The sequence below is a fragment of the Vigna radiata genome, chromosome 9 (genome assembly GCF_000741045.1).
Source record: "Vigna radiata var. radiata cultivar VC1973A chromosome 9, Vradiata_ver6, whole genome shotgun sequence".
NCBI lineage: Eukaryota > Viridiplantae > Streptophyta > Magnoliopsida > Fabales > Fabaceae > Vigna > Vigna radiata.
The window spans coordinates 5,166,521-5,184,718 of record NC_028359.1 but is presented as its reverse complement, the minus strand read 5'-3'; the positions used below and the strand labels follow the sequence as shown (position 1 = coordinate 5,184,718).

Below are 18,198 nucleotides of genomic sequence, written 5' to 3'. Positions count from 1 at the left end.
ATAATCTGAACTAACACATTAAAATAAATTTCCATATTAAAAATTTTCAAATTTATCAATCACTTAAAAGTTAATTAAGCATACTTAAATTTGTTCACTTATACTTAAATTTATCAACTTTTATCAATAAGATTATAAGATATATGTACAAGAGATATACTAAAGTCTCTAAATCTTTATACAAAACATTATTTTACATTAAAGAGATAAACCAAATTCATCTTCATATAAGAAAATTGTTGGTAATTTATTATACAAATAGAAAAAGAAACTGAATTAAACTGAATTAAATTGTTGGTAATTTCCTATACAAATAGAAAAAGAAATTGAATTAAATTGTAACCCACGAACCAACTTGGCTCATCAGGGTTTGAGTCGGGTTGGATTTAAAAAAATGTAATTTTTTAATGCGGACTAGTTTTCAATCCGGCTCACTTAGAATCTGACTCACCTAATTTAATTTAATTATTTACTATTTTGTGTTTCAATATTATTAATTAGAATGTTTTTTATGATATTGTAGATGGTGACAAAGAAGAAAATGTTTTAAGAGAAAAAGATATTATAGATTTATCTATTTAAGACTCTAATATTATAAGTGCACAAGTGATACAAAAATTATCATTATTAAAAACTTATTTTGTTCACTTTTTGTACATATTTTTGGATTATACTTGGATTGTATGATACTTTTTTTTTCATTTTGAAATTTGTTTGGAGTTTAACGTCATTTTAATGTGATGTTTATTCAGATTTGAATTAAAAAGAATTGTAATTTTTTTATTTTAAAAGAATTTATAATTAGATGAGCCAATGAGACAACTCGTTTAACCCATCAACCTGTGGTGGATCAGGCTGGATTTGAATTTTTTCGCTAATAAGTAAGCTAATTAAATTGACTCACTAAATAACTAACTCGTGATGAACTGGATCGAATCGAGCCGAAATACCCGTTTTGAGCTCTAAAGTTTATCATTATGCTTAGTTTTGCTTGAAGGGTGCCGCAAGTGATACGTTTTGGTTTAAAGTTGCCGATTTTTAACACCAACTTTTCAGCGACACGGAGATCACCAACAATTAGCCGATTGTTAACAATTCCTACTATTTATGAATAACACTTTCACATTACTAGTCAACACCACTAACATAGACCCACTTTCACATTTATAGATATTCTCATCTCAGTCTTTAATCTGTCTGTTCTTTTTGCTTTCTTGATGACTGATCGAGCTTTTGGAATGAGAGGAACTCAAGTAACTTATAACATAGGCAATATCCAAATACGTAACATGGCAATAGAAACCAATCCTCTTCATGCCCTTGTTGCTTTCATCTTCTCTGTGCTTCTCGCTTTCCTTCAACTCAGATATTCAGAAAATCCCACCCCCTTTCACCTTCATCCAAACACTACTTGGCTTTGCATTATTAGCTTTCTTCTTTATTCTGTCACCTTCTTGGGTAACCTCAAGTTCGGAATTAGGGTTCATCATTTTGAAACTCTAATGCACGTGTTTGGTTCACTTTCATTGCTTTGCTTGGTGGTGCTGTTGCTACCCGACTCTTTGGAATGGTTAGGTTTCATTATTTACATTTTGTGGTTCATCATTCATGTGCTTCCTGCTATCAGAACCCACTTCATGGAAACAAGGCTGCAACGTCAAAATATGAGGAGGGTGGTGCGTCCACTGTTACCAATCACTTCAATGGATTTTAATTAACTGCTTCATCGCTTGGTATTCCTTTCTTTAAGTGTTGCAAGTGCTTCCTGTTACAGATAATGCAGCTCCACTTAGCAGATTCTTACAGCCGCTTTCTTCAGGTCCAGATTTTTCAAAAGTTCCATTTATATTTTGTTATATCAGAAGTTTCATGTCCACTAGAAATAAACCCTCTCTACCGTCTGTGTTGTCATGCTTAGCATCTTGTATTAAAAATTCTACAAGTTTAAGAAATAAAATCAATATAAATAAATGTAAAATTTACCTTAATGCTGGATATTATGTAGAAACGTTATTTAATAAAGAGTTTTGAGAAAAAAAAAATTATGAATGATAAATTATGAAAAAATTTAGTGCGATTACTTTACGAATAACATAAATTTATTCATCTATATTAAATCATAACTATATTATATGGGAGCAAAGTGTGATAAAAATAAAGAAGTTTAAACATATAATGAAATAATACAAAATGAACAAAGCAAGCATAAAGTCATACAGTGACTATCGTTGGGAAGAAGAATTCGATATGGGCTTGTGCGGCTGTTGGATTGGCAGGCCTTGCTTGGAATTCAAGAAACAATATCAAGGCATTAATTTGCCTTTGCCTACGCACCATTCATTTTATCAAATTTCATTGTTTATAGATAATTATCACACAATCATATTTAAAAAATAGGTTTAGTTAATAATTTAGTTTTCATATTTAAGCTTTTTGATTTGTTTAATTTTTTATATTTTTTTAGTAAATTGAGTTTCTATTTTTTTTTAAATATTCAGTGTGACTTTTTTTTGTTAAATTAGTTTAATATCATTTTAAAGGTAACACGTCTTAACATATAAGTTATTTTCTATTTTGAAATTTTTCTAGATTTTTTGTCTTTCTTCATACTTTTTCACCTTTCTCAACTTTCTACCACTTTCCTCTATTTCTCTTCATCTCTTATCATCTACCAATGGAAAGGTCTCATAAAACTTGAAAATCTCATACGAAAATTTTTTATTATAGATCGATATTGAGAAGTGTACTAAATCGTACAAATAATAAAATATATAAGTCTATATATCATTTTATCAAGAGACCCACATTATTAGAAAAAAAAAACTATGTTTATTTACAAATTAAGGATAAGAACTTTAAATTATAAAATATTGATTTTCAATAAAATAATCTAAAATACTAGGAAACAACTAAATTAATAAAATTAACTATAGGAAGAAACATCTTCGGGATTAGATTTCATATATTAAATCAATATGAAAACACTATACAACATACCTCTAATTTTTACTCTAACCACAAATTATCAAACCCTAATTTTTTAGAGGCAAGTCTAAATGGAAAACTTTCTAATCCTTTAGATATTTTCCAAATGTTTAGAGACAAACTATTATAATTAGTAGTCCTATCTCAATCAAGGTTCTAAATTATTTTCCAATAATTGGATATCAAAAATTATGCAATCAATAATCACACGGTTAAAAATAAAAAATAGAACACAAGTGATAAACTTTTTGGCAAGTATACCAAATTGTTTCAAGTAATAAAGAGTAAGTTCAGAGCATCGTTCTCCCAAAGGAATTGTGTTACATTATCTAATAAAAATTATTTACCAAAATCAATTTAGCAACGATGGAAATTTTGATTCATGTCAAATAACATACTGAAATTAACAAAATATTAAAATTTGAAATTAAAAGTTTAAAGTAAGCTTTGTTGAAATTGAGTTCATGACTAACATTACAGTAACTTCATAAACAATATATTTTGCGTTCAAACATTAACATCATTGTATCTTGGTTTAATCCCTTAAAGCAAGTTCTAAAGATTTATATTCAATTATTAATTCCTTAAGTAATTAAACATAACCTTGCATTAAGATATGATGTTTATAAATGATCAGAAGAATTGAAACTATCTAGCATCATTCCTTTTGGTTGTTTTTCTTACGTTTATACTCAAATTTACTTCCCAGTACAATTGAATATATAAAATACATCATACTTCCGTATAATGACAAGTAAAACAAGAAAAGCATATGAACATAGATATATATATTGAACAGGAAGATTACATCAAATGTCAGTCATTACATTCAATTCCAACGAAAGAGAGATTTAGCTACTCCTAGTCATCTAAAACGTACATAGTTTTTCAATTCCTTGCATACAATGTTGTTTAGATGCCTTGAAGTAGTCTCCTGAAGTGTGCAATCTTTTACGGTTCTTTGCTCTTTGTCAGAAGTTACCAACTTTCCGTCTATTTTCCACTTTAAAAGCCAATTGAAAGTAACTAATTTGCTAAATGCACGACTCTTCATGTGTAACGAGAATATTCAACTGCATATCTTTAACTGTCCTTCATTCGCTCAGTGAGTTGTGCTAGTGCGCTGAGCGAATAAAACTCTTTTCAGCTGAGCGATTTAATGCTGGCTTAGCTAGAAAGGTCTGACAACACTCCACTTAATGTATAAGTTCTTGTACAATTTATTACACAACTTTCCTACTTCTAATTACAATTGTTTCTATGAGGAGACATATTATTTCATGAATAAATACGAATTTGAGCTAATGAATAAGTCTGAAAACATGTATTTTTCATCCTTATCAACAAGATTAATAGAAAAAAAGTATATTGAATTGTGTAAATTACAAAGAGCGAAGATACATTACATCCAACTTCAATGAATTAAAGAGCTAGTTACTTCTATACATTTTGAGCACTAGAAATATGAAGAATAATGATGATGGATGACTTTTGTATCTTAAATGTGTTTTTGTTGTCTTTCTCTTAGGATTAGTTCCCTATTTCCCAAGAGAATGAGCTAAAACTCTGTAAAGTTTTCTATTTAAAGATTTTTAGAACTACGCTTGTTGGACAACCAAACCTCTTCTCATTGGGAAAATTGGCTCATTGGACGAATTGGCCAAACTGGACTAGCCCTGAAATTGTTACTTGAATTTGTAACTGAATTAACTAACTCTATATAATTGATTATGTTGATAGTTGAATTATTCAATTTTACTAATAATTTTTTTAAATCATTTGAGATTTCCATTTTTCTACAAAATACTTCACAAATAAAACCAAACACTTCTATTTCCAAAATTATTAAATAAACCCTTATTTATCTAAAAAGTAATAAATAAAATACCAATAAAAAAATAATAAAAACATGATGATGATAATTATCAGTTTTAGTTTTGCATACTTTTGTCAAATTAAAAATCCTAAATATTTCTCACATGAAATCTCCCATTTGATGTAAGAATTAACTTAAAAATACGAAGAACCAAATTTTTTTTACGTGAAACGAAATTTAACATGGGAAATTGGAAGAAAATAAGCTTACAAATTCAATTCAAAGAGATGGAAAGAGCATAATAGAGTTTCTCACTCGCTTTATTTGCATTTTGTGATAGAAGACTATCTCTTGATCCAATACAAGAAAAATTTAAGGATGAGTCATTGCAATTCAAAAGACCTAGGACATATGACAAGGTCAATGGACCAAAAACTTAGAAGAATAAATCTCCTCGAGACTCAAAATGCTACGTCCGGTTGGAAACTCAAAGGAAATGAAGATCATGTAACAAACTTATAAAATAGTTTTAAGCATTTAAAATTGTTTGTAATTTTCTTTTACTTTTATAACTTCACTAGGCGAATTGAACCGTTGGGCAAAGTTTGTTTCTGATTTATCATAATTTGTAACTCTCGTTAGGCGAGCTAAATTGTTGTGCAACGAGTTGCTGGACGAGCTCTACTCGCTTGACTGATGCTTGATTTCATTTAAGGAATTCATAATTTCTTACCATATTATTGCTTGTAGGTTACAAGGCAAATAATTTGTTTTGACTTTGGTTTAGACAAAATTAAGACAACCCTGGAGTTGGTGTTAACGCGAGATTTCATATTTGATTATTAGAATAAATTATCCCTACAATATGTGTTGATAATGTTTTAATTGTCTTATTATTATAGATGAGAATTCAAAGAGACTAAAGCATGAAGATTAAATTAAGAGAAATTTCAACATCAAAGCATTTTATTGGCTATCTGAGATTTTTAGAGATGTTAGAATTGTTGGACAGAGGCTAAAATAGATCTCTAGTAATGTATGGAAGAGGTTGTTAGAGCATTGGAATTCTCCAAACTATCATAACAATTATGTTACACCAAAACAAAACAAGTGTTCTGAAAACATATACACGGTTCCATTATCGCTAATGAACATGCCCTTCGTATATATACACATCAATTGTTTCAATTATTCTCATATGACTTATATTTTTAAAGTTTCGTATTGAATTAAATTTATAACATATTGAATTGAGACAGTTTGTAGATGAAAGATCTAAAAAGAAACATGTCAGCCTATTATATATATATATATATGATAGGATAATAATTCTTGATTTTTTACACTAATTGAAAAACATTTATAATAAGTTTTTACTATCATATATGAGGTTTCTTCGGTGATGCTAATAAAACACAAAATTATAATAATCATCTTGATTCTGTTAGACAAGATTATCATGACTAGATCTTAGGTTGAGATTGTTGAAAAAAAATAAAATAAAAATTTATGGGATTGGCCAACTTATTACAAAATATACAAGTCCAAATGATATCCTCTATTAACTACCTTCTTTAATAATTCTAAGGACCTCAACCAACTTAAGTAATAACTTTCACAAAATTTATAAAAAGATAAAAAATTGAGGATCGAGTTTTGATTTCTTCAATCACTAATTATATCTTATTGAGGATCGAATTTTAACACACTAACCAAATCTCTCAACCTCAACTCCATTCATACACTAAAAAAAATAATCAAGAAGGGGAAATTTTAAATGAGGCTATATCTTCTCCTAATTAAGAAGATTATTGGAGAAAATATAAAAATTATTTTTTATAATGTTCATAACATATTTATATTTGAAGAGTTACTTATATTTAGTATACTTTATATGATGGTTTGTTCAAATATAGATGAATTATATATTAGATGATTCTTTCCTCAATATGTAAATTATTTTATTAGTGATTTTATTAATTAGTATGATGGTTTAGGATTATATATTATATTAAATTAATTGTGAATACAAATTTTATTATCTTAGAATTTAAAAAATAAAATTTTATAATTTACCAACAGATTTTCAACAAATATATCTATCAGCATATATCGCAAACTCATCGTTAAACATATTTATCATCGATAATCAACAAATTTAATTTGTTAATAAATTTTATCCACGACATACTTATTAATAATTTTTTTATCATCAATAATTCTTTAGTATATCTTACCATGAACTATGGCTTTCATATCTCTTTTTTTTTAATAGTAAAATATATATTATTGACTTTGAAAATTTACACCTCACAAAACTTCAAATATAGCTCAATAATAATCCTTGAAATCTACTCTTCCAAAATAATTCATAGGTATTTAAAAGTATTATTTAAATTCATGTATAAAAAGTAAATTTTAGTTTGCTAGAAAACTTTTTCTCTCATATTAAAGATTATATTACTAAGTTGAATTTCTTTAATACTAATCATTAATTGATTATTTAAATGAAAAGTAAAATGCTGTTGAAAAATATCATATTAAATAATTAAGACTAATCCCTCTCAAAATATATGAGAAATGTTTATGTGAAGTGAATAAAGGGCATAATATTTATGTATTTTGTATATACACCCTTATATTAAAGTAATAAAAAGTATTAAAATAATAAAGAAGTATGATAACCAGACTAAATAAAGAAAATGATAATTTGAGACAAAAAGTTTAAAATTACATTTATTTGGCATAAGCTTTTCATAATATTAAATTTAAGATAATATTGTATTTAATAATTTAACTTTTAATTTATCATTAAAAATAGTGTCTTAGTGAATGTATTTCAGAAACTATATGTCAATTTCCCATTATTTCCCATTAAATAAGAGTAACTCTAAGAGTTATAGAAGAAACTATATGTCAATTTCCCATCATTTCCCATTAAATAAGAGTAACTCTAAGAGTTATAGAAGCAACCGCCTAGAAAACCAGAACAACATCAACACCAACCTGAAAATAAACATAAAATCTTGGATACTGCTAAAATATACTACAATATCCAACCAGTAAGTTTTAGAAGCAAAATTTATTCGCCGAAAAGAGAAACAACAAAAATTTCGTATTTTCACAGCACACAAGCACAGTTGTTACAGTTTTTACAATGAAACATGCCACACCCCTCAACTACAGTGTATGCATATACTCCTGGAAATTCAATGGAGGCATTACATAATATTCATGGACTCATGCCAGAAATTTTGGAAGCTGCTGATCTATACCGTTTTGTCTTCATTCTCTTGTTTCTGCTCCTGGCTAATCTCTTCTCCAACTCCTTCACTCTGCCAGTTAAATCTGATATCACACTCAACTGTTCATTACCAGCTTCGAGCAACTTCTTCATCATCTCCCTTAGCTTCTCATTTTCCTCCACTAACTTCGACTCACCATTCAACCCTCCATCATGGTCAGCTTGTAATGCAGCTGATACTGCTTTCTCTTCAGCCAAAGTTTCAGCAACTTTCTCTTCCCCATCCTTTTGTGTCTCCTTCAGTGCAATCTTTTCTTCTGGTTCCTCTTCCTTCTGTGTGTCTTCTATACTCTCAAACCCCGTTGGTTCGACTGAGATGTTGTTTGCATCATTTGCTTCCAAGCACACATCTTCATTTCCTGCTTCATGATCATTGAAAATTGTTGTCAAAGGTGGCAACTCAATATCCTCTTTTTGAGCTTCCAATGGCTGCTGCTGTGGCTCTGATTGAGTTTCTTTTGAAGTATCATCTGTGGAAGAACTTGTTTCCTCATCTGCATTACATTCCCTTTCTTGTGCCATCAGAACCTCTTTAGGCTTAGCTTCATCGTCCTTCTCTTCTTCAGGTTCTTCTTCCTTCTCATCAAGTAGTCCCACAGGCAGCTCCTCAATAAATTCCTCACTTTTAGAAATATTCATTTCATTGTCCCTTTCATCCTCATCAAGTAGTCCCACTGGAAGTTCCATCATTGCATGGTTCTCTGAACCTAGTCCATCTCGTGCAGAATCATTCACCATGGCTGATACACTTCCAGAACCAGTATTATCGTGCTCTTCTTCCTTCTCAATACTAGCATCATTGCTATCTTCATCAAGAACTCCCACTGGCAATTCTTTCTCAACAGTCATATCCAATTCGTCAACCTCAATGGGAATGTCTTTCGGTTCTGATTTGTCCTCGGATTCCACAGCCATTTTGTCACTCTCAGACAGATCACTCGTAGAGTTCAATGTATCTGCTGTAACGATTTGAATAGTATCTTCACTGCACGAACCATTTGGAAGAATAACCGACTCTCCACCCTCGTTTGGTACAGGATCAACTGGCGGCTGAGATACATTTCCATCATCACTATTTCCTTCAGATGAATCTCCAGGCATGGCAAGTTTTTCTTCAGTCTGCATGTTTGTTGGAGTCACCTCAACATCTTTCTGAATAGCCTGCATCTGCTGCTGAGTTTTATTAGCCATTAAAGAATCAAGCCTTTCTTGCAACATCGTGAGCTCTCTAGCCAAGGATTTTCTGATCTCCCTGAAACTTGGATGCAAACCCTGATATATATATATATATATTGAACAATATGTAAGCATAACACAGAACAAGGAAACAAAACTCTGTTAAATATCATAAATTATATGAACATTAATGACAAACCACAACCAACAGTCATCTATGCAGATCAAAATATCTTTGTTCACACGCACAGCGCTTATAACAGGTAATTAGGCATGCGAAATTCATTATCATATTCATAAACGTAGAAACTTCAAAATTGTATACAATTAAGGTCTTTATATCCCAACTGATCAAGATTCGCTAATACCAAAACGATATTACTGGCGCCACAAATCTCAACGAAATTAAGATTAGCTAACAGATACAATGGAGAAGGTTTAACTGCAAAGTGTGAAATCAAAACAAGTACCATGTAATGCCTAGGGTCAATAATCAAAGAATATCAAATATTCATCAGTGATTCTTCGTAAGCAAAAATAGGGTAATCGACATGTACCTGTATAGTATCCAACTTCAGAAGGAGTCTCATTATTGTCTCTCCAATTGCAATTTTTTGCTTCTCATCATTTTGAAGATCAGAAGATCTCTCAAAAGCTTGAACACGATCTTGAACATTAGTCATCTCCTTTCTGACTTCATCTATTTGCTTCAGTTTCTTCAAGGGCTCCCATTTCCTAACTTGATAACCGCGATATGCAGCTTGTATTAGAATAGCAGCATCTGCATCTGACAAGATCCTTCCCTCTTTACTACCAACATCAGTTAGTGTGCTTGAATCCTTCACTTCCCCTAGTTGAGTAGTTTCCTCCACATTTTCTGCTCCTTTTCCTGCCTCTTTATCTTCAACCTTGCATTCATCACCATCTGTGCAGGTATCCTTTGTCCTTTTGGAACCTTCACTTGGAATGTTTACATTGATCTGGCTCTCACATTCATCTGTCTTGTCAACACCCTTTTTTTCATTAGTTTTACATTCATACTCCTGAATGGTTTTCTCCTTTGGTTCAACTTTCTCAGTGGTCTTGGGAGCATTCTGATGATTCAAATTTCGCTGAGTCTTGTCGTTTGTGCCAGACACAGGAGTAGTTTCACCAGATGTCACTTGGGCCTGTCCTTTTGAGGAAGGGGGACTGAGGGACCTCGACCTCGAACTCCCGTTGCCATTTTTATTCCTTGGTAGTGGATCAACTCTCAGACAAACAGGAGGTAACTTTGATGCTTTTGATAAAGATGCAGATTGTCCCCTTTTGTCATCAGTAGAGGGACCCTTTTTTGCCACATTCTCTTCCATTTGATCTAGAGAAACTTCTTTTCCTATATGCTTCACAGGTATGCTTCTGGCATTAGTCACTTTCTCTGCAACATCTGAAGCTTTTGTATCTGGACGTGCAGCTTGATCCGATCTGGTTCGGTTCATACCACCTTCATCAACATGAGACTTTACTGGAACAGATTTGACTGCATGAGGCACCTCTTCAACGATTTTTGGTGAAGAATTGTTCTTCTCCTGGTTGTTCGTCTCTCCACTCTCCTCCTGTTTATTGTAATAAGGCAACCAGAAGATAGGGAACGGGAATTCTGACCTCTTCAGCTCGCTTTGACGTTTCTGGTCCGTTTCTCCATTTTCTGATTCCCCTCTGTTGTTCCCAGAATCCTGTTTCTGGTTTCTTATTCCGAATCCATCATGAATCATGCTTGGGGTACCCTTTACATCAAAGGGTAACCATCCATTCCATACTCTAGGCCCTTGTGCTGGCTGTGCAACCGCATTAGCATTCTCAGTACTAGGAGGCTTGTTTTGTTCACCAACCTCCATTATATTAGGATTATTCAGCTGTTTGTTACTTGTGTGCTCTTGTGGAATCCAAACAACGGGATATGGATAGTTCTTGAGCTGAATAGGAACCAAAGAACCATTGACTTTCCTTCCAACATCAGGTTCATGCTCTTCAATCTTCACACTTGTACCTTCCTTTTGGTTGCATGAATGATTAGGACAACCACAACAATGATGGTGACGGGGCATATGTTTGTCATATTCATACCTAGGAAGCTCCATAGTTTGATGTGGTTGTGGAGAATAAGGAAGAAAATAAGGGTCAGTGTATGCAGGACAACCACCAGAATAGTACATAGGAGAAGGAGCATGAGGATATGAAGGCATGTAGCCATAATGACAAGGGAAGTTGTTGTGGCCACAGCAGAAATGTGGGGGAATAAGGTGTCCATAATTGGCAGCATAGGGCCAACGTGGGTCATAAGAAAGATGTGGTTTGGATGGATCAACCTTCATTTGAGGGGGAAGAGCCTCAATGCCAGGATGATAATACTGAGGTAATGGCATTTGGTTTCTCTGGTAAGGGTATGAGTCCATACTTCTTATTGGCATCATGTTTCGTAAAGCTACCAGGCAGAACAAAGATTCTTAAAGATTCCTATGGGGTAAGTGTCTGACCTAGGTAACTCTAAAGCACAAACTCTGCATTCCACAATCAAGTACAAGATTATTACCAAGTTTCATTCTAGTACTAAAGGAAGAAGTTAGGAGAATAAATGTCAACTAAGAACCAGAAACACGAATAATCTTCATCGTAACAGAAAAACATACTCAGAGAACAGAACAAAAAGATATTCCTCATATAAGCAAAGAAATTTGCAATATTTCTGCCATTTTTTCACATGTCTGTAATGTTATATTACCCCTGTATATAATTCTGAAAAAGCAATTATACATAAACAACCAACATTCTCAAATCCATTATCAATCTCTCTAAGTCTTATTTTAGTATTAGAAGTGTCTCAATATATCATTTTCCAATTCCGAATTAAAGGCAAATGTTGAAATTACATTGTGTAATGATAGAATTTGCTAGAATTTAACCGACAAAACTCATCAACATGAATCAAGATTACTACTAACTATGGCTGCTATGGCATCATCTAAGGATGAACGTTTTGATCCTTAACTATCCAAATAAGCTCTTTCAAAAATCATGTACAGCACCAAATCCATTATAACAAGAAGATTAGTATTATTATGCATCATGTCCAATAAGTGACATTCCTAGTCTAATTGAAACAACAAAAATCCTTTTCATAAAGCACAATCACACAACTACAACATGGAAATCCCCAGAGAAAAGTCATTAACTGAACAACTTTTGATTTGATCATGAACTAAAATCTACCAACAAAAGAAGAAAAATCATAAGAAAATGTTGAAAGTCATGATATAAAAAAAGTATATAGAAGAGAAAAGGAATGACTTACACAAACAAGAAAAGAGATAATAAAGTTGCAGCCAAACGGTTCCGCACGATCCAAGTAAGAGATATCAGTACAAATTCGAGCCACCAACCCTGAAGCGAGAAACGATTCTTTGTGTTCTGAGTGCGTGTGTTGCGATTTAGCTGATTACTGTTATTGTGTTGTTACGCTGAGAATGTTAATTCATGGGAATGTGTTAGAGAAATTGTTGGTCTTATATAGGACACTTATGTCCGAGAATAGATATGTTTAGACTGAATTCTGTCTTCGAGATGTTTCGCGCGCCCTCTACTGCTAACTATAATCCTCTCTAGATTTTTCGTAACGGCTACTGTATGGCCCACATATTCTAGCCACGTGTAAATGCAATTATTAGCTGCCACGTTTCTATTTCAGAACCTTCGGGGACTTTTTGGATATTTTCCAATAATATCATTCACTTTTTTTTCTTATGAACAAAAAGAAAAAGTTATATATTGAGAAGCGTATTGTCAAAACATATTGGCACAAATATTTTTATCTTCTTCGTGTTTTTTTTAATATTTAAATTTGCTGGGATGAGAAGAAAATAAGTTAGAAGAAATATAAAAGAAAGCTTTTTAAAATATTTGATTACGTTATATTATTTCTAACTTACTCATTCTTATTTGTGAAAATACACGTGTTATTAATTTTAGAGAAAAATACACGCGTTACTTTACATATATGTGTTATTTTTTATAATAATAAAAATAATAAAATTATTATTACACCTGAAAATAGGATTAAAGGGTTTACCAGAGTACTGTGTTAATTGAACCAAATTTTATGATTAAATTACCTCAACAAGTATAATTAGACTTTATATTTAAAGTGTTGGTTCATTCTGTTCAAGAACTTTATCTCTCTACAATCATGTTCATCAAATTTCTCTACCTTCTCTCTAAATTCCATCTTTCATAAGCCATCTATTCAACGATTCAGGAGGCGCTTGAGCAATCCTAGCGTTGTGAGCTTCGTTTCAACCAATCAATTCCTTGTTCTTCCACTGGTAAGCTGTTTTCTTCTTTTCCGTACAAATTGGGGCTGTAAGTCTACACCAGATCATGGTTGCATGTGACTCATTTTGTTTTCCCCAAATTTCTTGTTTAATTTAGACCTAAAATCTACCTTTAATTTTCCAACGTTTGATCTTTAGGCAAATTCTGAAAATTCTAACAGTGCCAAATTCCATAAAATAGTTCGAGTCTGAGTTGTGATCACTGTCCAGTTAAGGAGAGCTAGTTCTTATTTTGTTTTAGGTTGTGTGATGTGAATGCATGATAATTTTCGAAATGGTATGTGGATTGGAAACATGATTTTGATTTTGGTTAACTTGAAGTAAGTGGATGGAGGTGTTTAATATGCAATTTGGTGGGTGATGATTGTATGTTGTTTTTGAATGATTTAGATTGCTGAATTATGTATGTTGGAGCTGTTGTGGTATAGAAATTCTGTTGTGATGATGCTAGAAAGGAAATTAAGTGCCTTAGGGTTACTTTTTGGTCATTTTAGAGGAAGTGAGGTAGTGATTTTGAGAAAATAAGGTTTGTCACGTTTTTGGGTTGTTGGGACAGTTTCACCCACTGTATTGTGACTTGTTGGAGTCACTAAATTGGTCAAGATAGGTGCAAAGTGGTAAGATTGGGTTTTGGGTCCCTAAGTTGGGTAAATTGGTGTTTAAGAGTTAGAAAGGAAGTGTGGTGGTCAAATTTAGAGTTAGGCATTCTTGGTGATCCTAGTCAGTTTAGGTAACTTAGGTAGGTCATGTGTGACTTAGTAGGCATGTTTAAATGGTTAAAAATCAACTCCAAGTTTTAGAATTGAATTTAGACCTCTAGGTTGATAAAATTGAAGTTGTAGAACCTAAATCAATGCATAAACACTTTATAATAATGTTAGAAAGGATTAGAATTGTTTAGGTAAATTTATTTTAGCATGAAAGTTGACTTATGGGTTGTAGAAGTTCACCAAAAGGATTAGAATTGGTAAAAGGGGGTAGAATTGCTCAATTATGCAGAAAAATCTGCATAATTCTCGCTTGGGCACCCCTAAAGGGCGCTTGGGCGCCATTTTCTGCTGTCGTGTTTGTTTTTGATCGTTTGTGGGGTTTCGGACGTCCGTTTTGGACGTTCTTTAGGTCGTTCTGGGGGTTTTTGACCCTTCCGGAACCATTGGTGAGGGTCTCCAAGCTGTTTGAATTACTTAAGTATAGGTAATTATAGTTGATAAAGAAATTGGTATAATAAACGATGTTTCTGTAAAGATATGTAATGTATGAGTTATATATGTTTATTTTGCTTCTGAATAAGATTGTATGATTAATTGAATGAGGTTGGTGAGGTGAAACAAGATTGGTGATATAGATTATGAACTTTGAGAATTATTCAAAGATCTCTAGGTGAGATCACTTTAGTGTATGAATGAATATTGAGGTTCCTTCAAGGGAGGTTATCCCTAATACTCTGACGGTCTTTCATTCTCAAATAGAGAGGATCGACACGGGTGGTGAGAGTAGTGGGAAGTCCTAGGGTAGACGCTTTCACTGGAGGTCTATTCCGTGGTAACGGACTAGCCTTGTGTGTGGTTGGGTGAAACCCCTCAGCAATGGCTTTGCAAAGCAGTAGAGTCCACCACAAGTGCACAACCTGCCCAAGATCAATATTCATTCCTAGTCCGGACGAGTCTAAGTTTAACACCACTTAATAAAACTCTAATTTATAACTTAGTAAAATTGTTCTGTATAATATTATTTGTTTGACCTTGTATGCTAGTTTAATTTTATTAACTTGTAATATTTTAGATATCTAGCTTACCCTTGCTTTGTTGTGTTTGCCTTTGTATGTTTTCTCTTTTGCGATGATCACCTGATTGGTGTGAGCTTAGGGAGACATTTGTTTCAGTTACTTTCGCGATAGGTGATGGAAGGGGTTCAGTAGAGACGTTGAACGAATCTACAGGTGTAGATATTGTTTCTCTTAGGTTTGTTCCTTATTGTGGTTAATTTATCATGTATGTAATATTAAATTTTAGTAGTTTTATATTACTAAAATCGGGATGTTACAACTATAAATATGAAAGTAAATATAAATTATTTTTTTAATTTATTATAAATATTTTGTACTTATTTTATCGGTAACTTTTTATCATAAATAAAAATGGTTAAATTTAAAAACTAATTATTAAATAAAAAAATTATTAAATTTAAAAATAAAATCAATGGACAGAATAATTATTTTAATTAAAAAACTATTAGTCAAAGAATAAAATATAAAAATGCGTACACCAAAAAAAAATCTGTTTTATATAGTGATATAAATTTTAAAAGAAAATGAACTAAAAAGGAGAATTTCCTATATAATATTTTTCTGTAATTAAACATCTTTAATATTATTTAATTTATCTACTAAATTAATTTTCCTCCTTTTATTTTTTTTTTCTATATTTGAAAAGAGCCTAGATGCAAGCCTTATAGGAGAGTTGGACTTATCAGTTACACCATTTGGACTCTAATTCCTGCTTCTTTCAGAAAGGAAATTTTTCATGCACCTCTCTTCGTTTTTCTACACCCCTCCATACCAATTCAAAAACTAATATTTTCTACTTTTTCTAATTGATTAATAATAAGTATTTTATCATAAAATTATTATTTTATTGATAGATGGAGGCTGAGAAAACAACCAGCTACTTATGTATCAAAATTATACTTGTCAATTTGGTCTATTTATTAAGATTTGGTCTTAATTCATATGGATTGGAATTACGAAACTGAGATTAAAAAAAGTTTATAAGACTAAAAAGGTTTTTATTAAAAAAGTTTGTAAGGCTAAAATATTTATAAAGTGAAATGGATTAAGACTAAACCATACACTTTCCTTTTTAACATGAAAAAGAAAAATAGTAATAACCTATTATAATTACAATTTATTATTGAGTGAATGAAAAAAGAAAAATTAAATGTCAAAATATATTTTAACAGGAGAGTTAACACAATTTACAATGAGTATGAGTTGGATGGAATTAAAAATAAAATTAGACATAGATTAAATTCGATTTAGTTTATTTTATTTGTGGGTTAAAGAGATTTTTGATTCACAAACAACAACTTCTTCTTATTAAGTTTTTACTTTTTTTTATAATTTTTTTAGGTTAAAAGCTCTTTTTGGTCCCAATTTTGGTTCAGAAAATTTGTTTTGGTCCCTGAGTTGAATTTGTGTTTAATTTCGTCCCAAAGAACGAATTTAATGTTCAATTTGGTCCTTTTCATTAACACCGTTAAAATTGTTAACGGCAAGGTATCCAGCTATGCAACTACTATGTGAGATGTCAGTTTTTTTGCTGACTGGGAAACCTTTTCAGTTGGAATTAGAATTTTTTTAAAAATTTAGAAGGGCAAAGTGGGAAAAAAGAAAGACTTTCTTCTTCCTCCTCTGAAACCCTAAAATCCTAATTTCCAATTCAGAAACCCTAGCCGTCAGCCATTTCCTTCCCTCTTTCACAAGCATTTCGTGACTGTTCATGAAAACCTGTTTCGCCGTTTGTCCCTTGTTGTTGTAACGTGCGTAGAAATTTGGTGGCATAGAATTCTTAACAAGCTGAAATGCCACGTAACAATTCTTAAAACTCAACATCTATTACAGACACTCATTTTCTCTCTATCATCATATTCTGAAATTATGAGGATTTAAAGGAAGAACGTGTACCTTGTACCACTTATATTCCCACTGCATCTGCATGGCAGCACCTGGGACACGCCACGGCCTATGCTCCTTATACGTCGCAGCAAGGTGCAGTGCACTGTTACCTTGGTTACGGCAGTCTTGGGTTACACGGTGGTCACGCATGGAGATTGCGCTGTTGGTGACGGCGGGACTGTTGAGTGGTGGTCACTGACGGCGTGGTGGTTGCGATGGAGGTGGTAGCTTAAGGGTGGCTGACGGCTAGGGTTTCTGAATCGGGAATTAGGATTTTAGGGTTTCAGAGGAGGAAGAAGAAAGTCTTTTCTTTTTTCCCACTTTGCCCTTCTAAATTTTTTAAAAAATTCTAATTCCAACTGAAAAGGTTTCCCAGTCAGCAAAAAAACTGACACCTCACATAGCAGTTGCATAGCTGGACACCTTGCAGTTAACAATTTTAACGGTGTTAATGAAAAGGACCAAATTGAACATTAAATTCGTTCTTTGGGACGAAATTGAACACAAATTCAACTCAGGGACCAAAACGAATTTTCTGAACCAAAATTGGGACCAAAAAGAGCTTTTAACCATTTTTTTATTATAATTACTACTTTTATTTATATTAATTAATAATTTAATCAATTTAATTGTTATAATATTATTCAATGATATTTGAATATTTGATTTATTTATTTATCAACTTTCGTATTTTAATTTTTAATTTTAATGTTTATAACAATGTTTGATGAATTATATGAACACTTTTTGTACCCATTTACTAAGCATTAACATTTCTTGTTTTTATAAATTCTATTCAAACATTATATTTTTATCTTAAATGGTAAGTCATTAAATGTGATCATAATAGTCACAATAACAGTTGATATCAGTGACT

At 31.9% G+C, this 18,198-nt stretch overlaps 1 protein-coding gene across 1 annotated transcript; it reads right to left on the bottom strand.

The window, feature by feature from the left end:
- Positions 1–7,798: 7,798 nt before the first annotated feature.
- On the bottom strand, positions 7,799–12,803 carry LOC106773147 (BAG family molecular chaperone regulator 6). Its single transcript, XM_014659839.2, has 3 exons — positions 12,613–12,803; positions 9,839–11,821; positions 7,799–9,377 (listed from the first exon to the last, which is right to left on the bottom strand). The coding sequence occupies exons 2-3, from the start codon at positions 11,732–11,734 to the stop codon at positions 8,034–8,036; spliced, it is 3,240 nt and encodes a 1,079-aa protein (XP_014515325.1). The 5' UTR covers positions 11,735–11,821; positions 12,613–12,803; the 3' UTR covers positions 7,799–8,033.
- Positions 12,804–18,198: the final 5,395 nt, after the last annotated feature.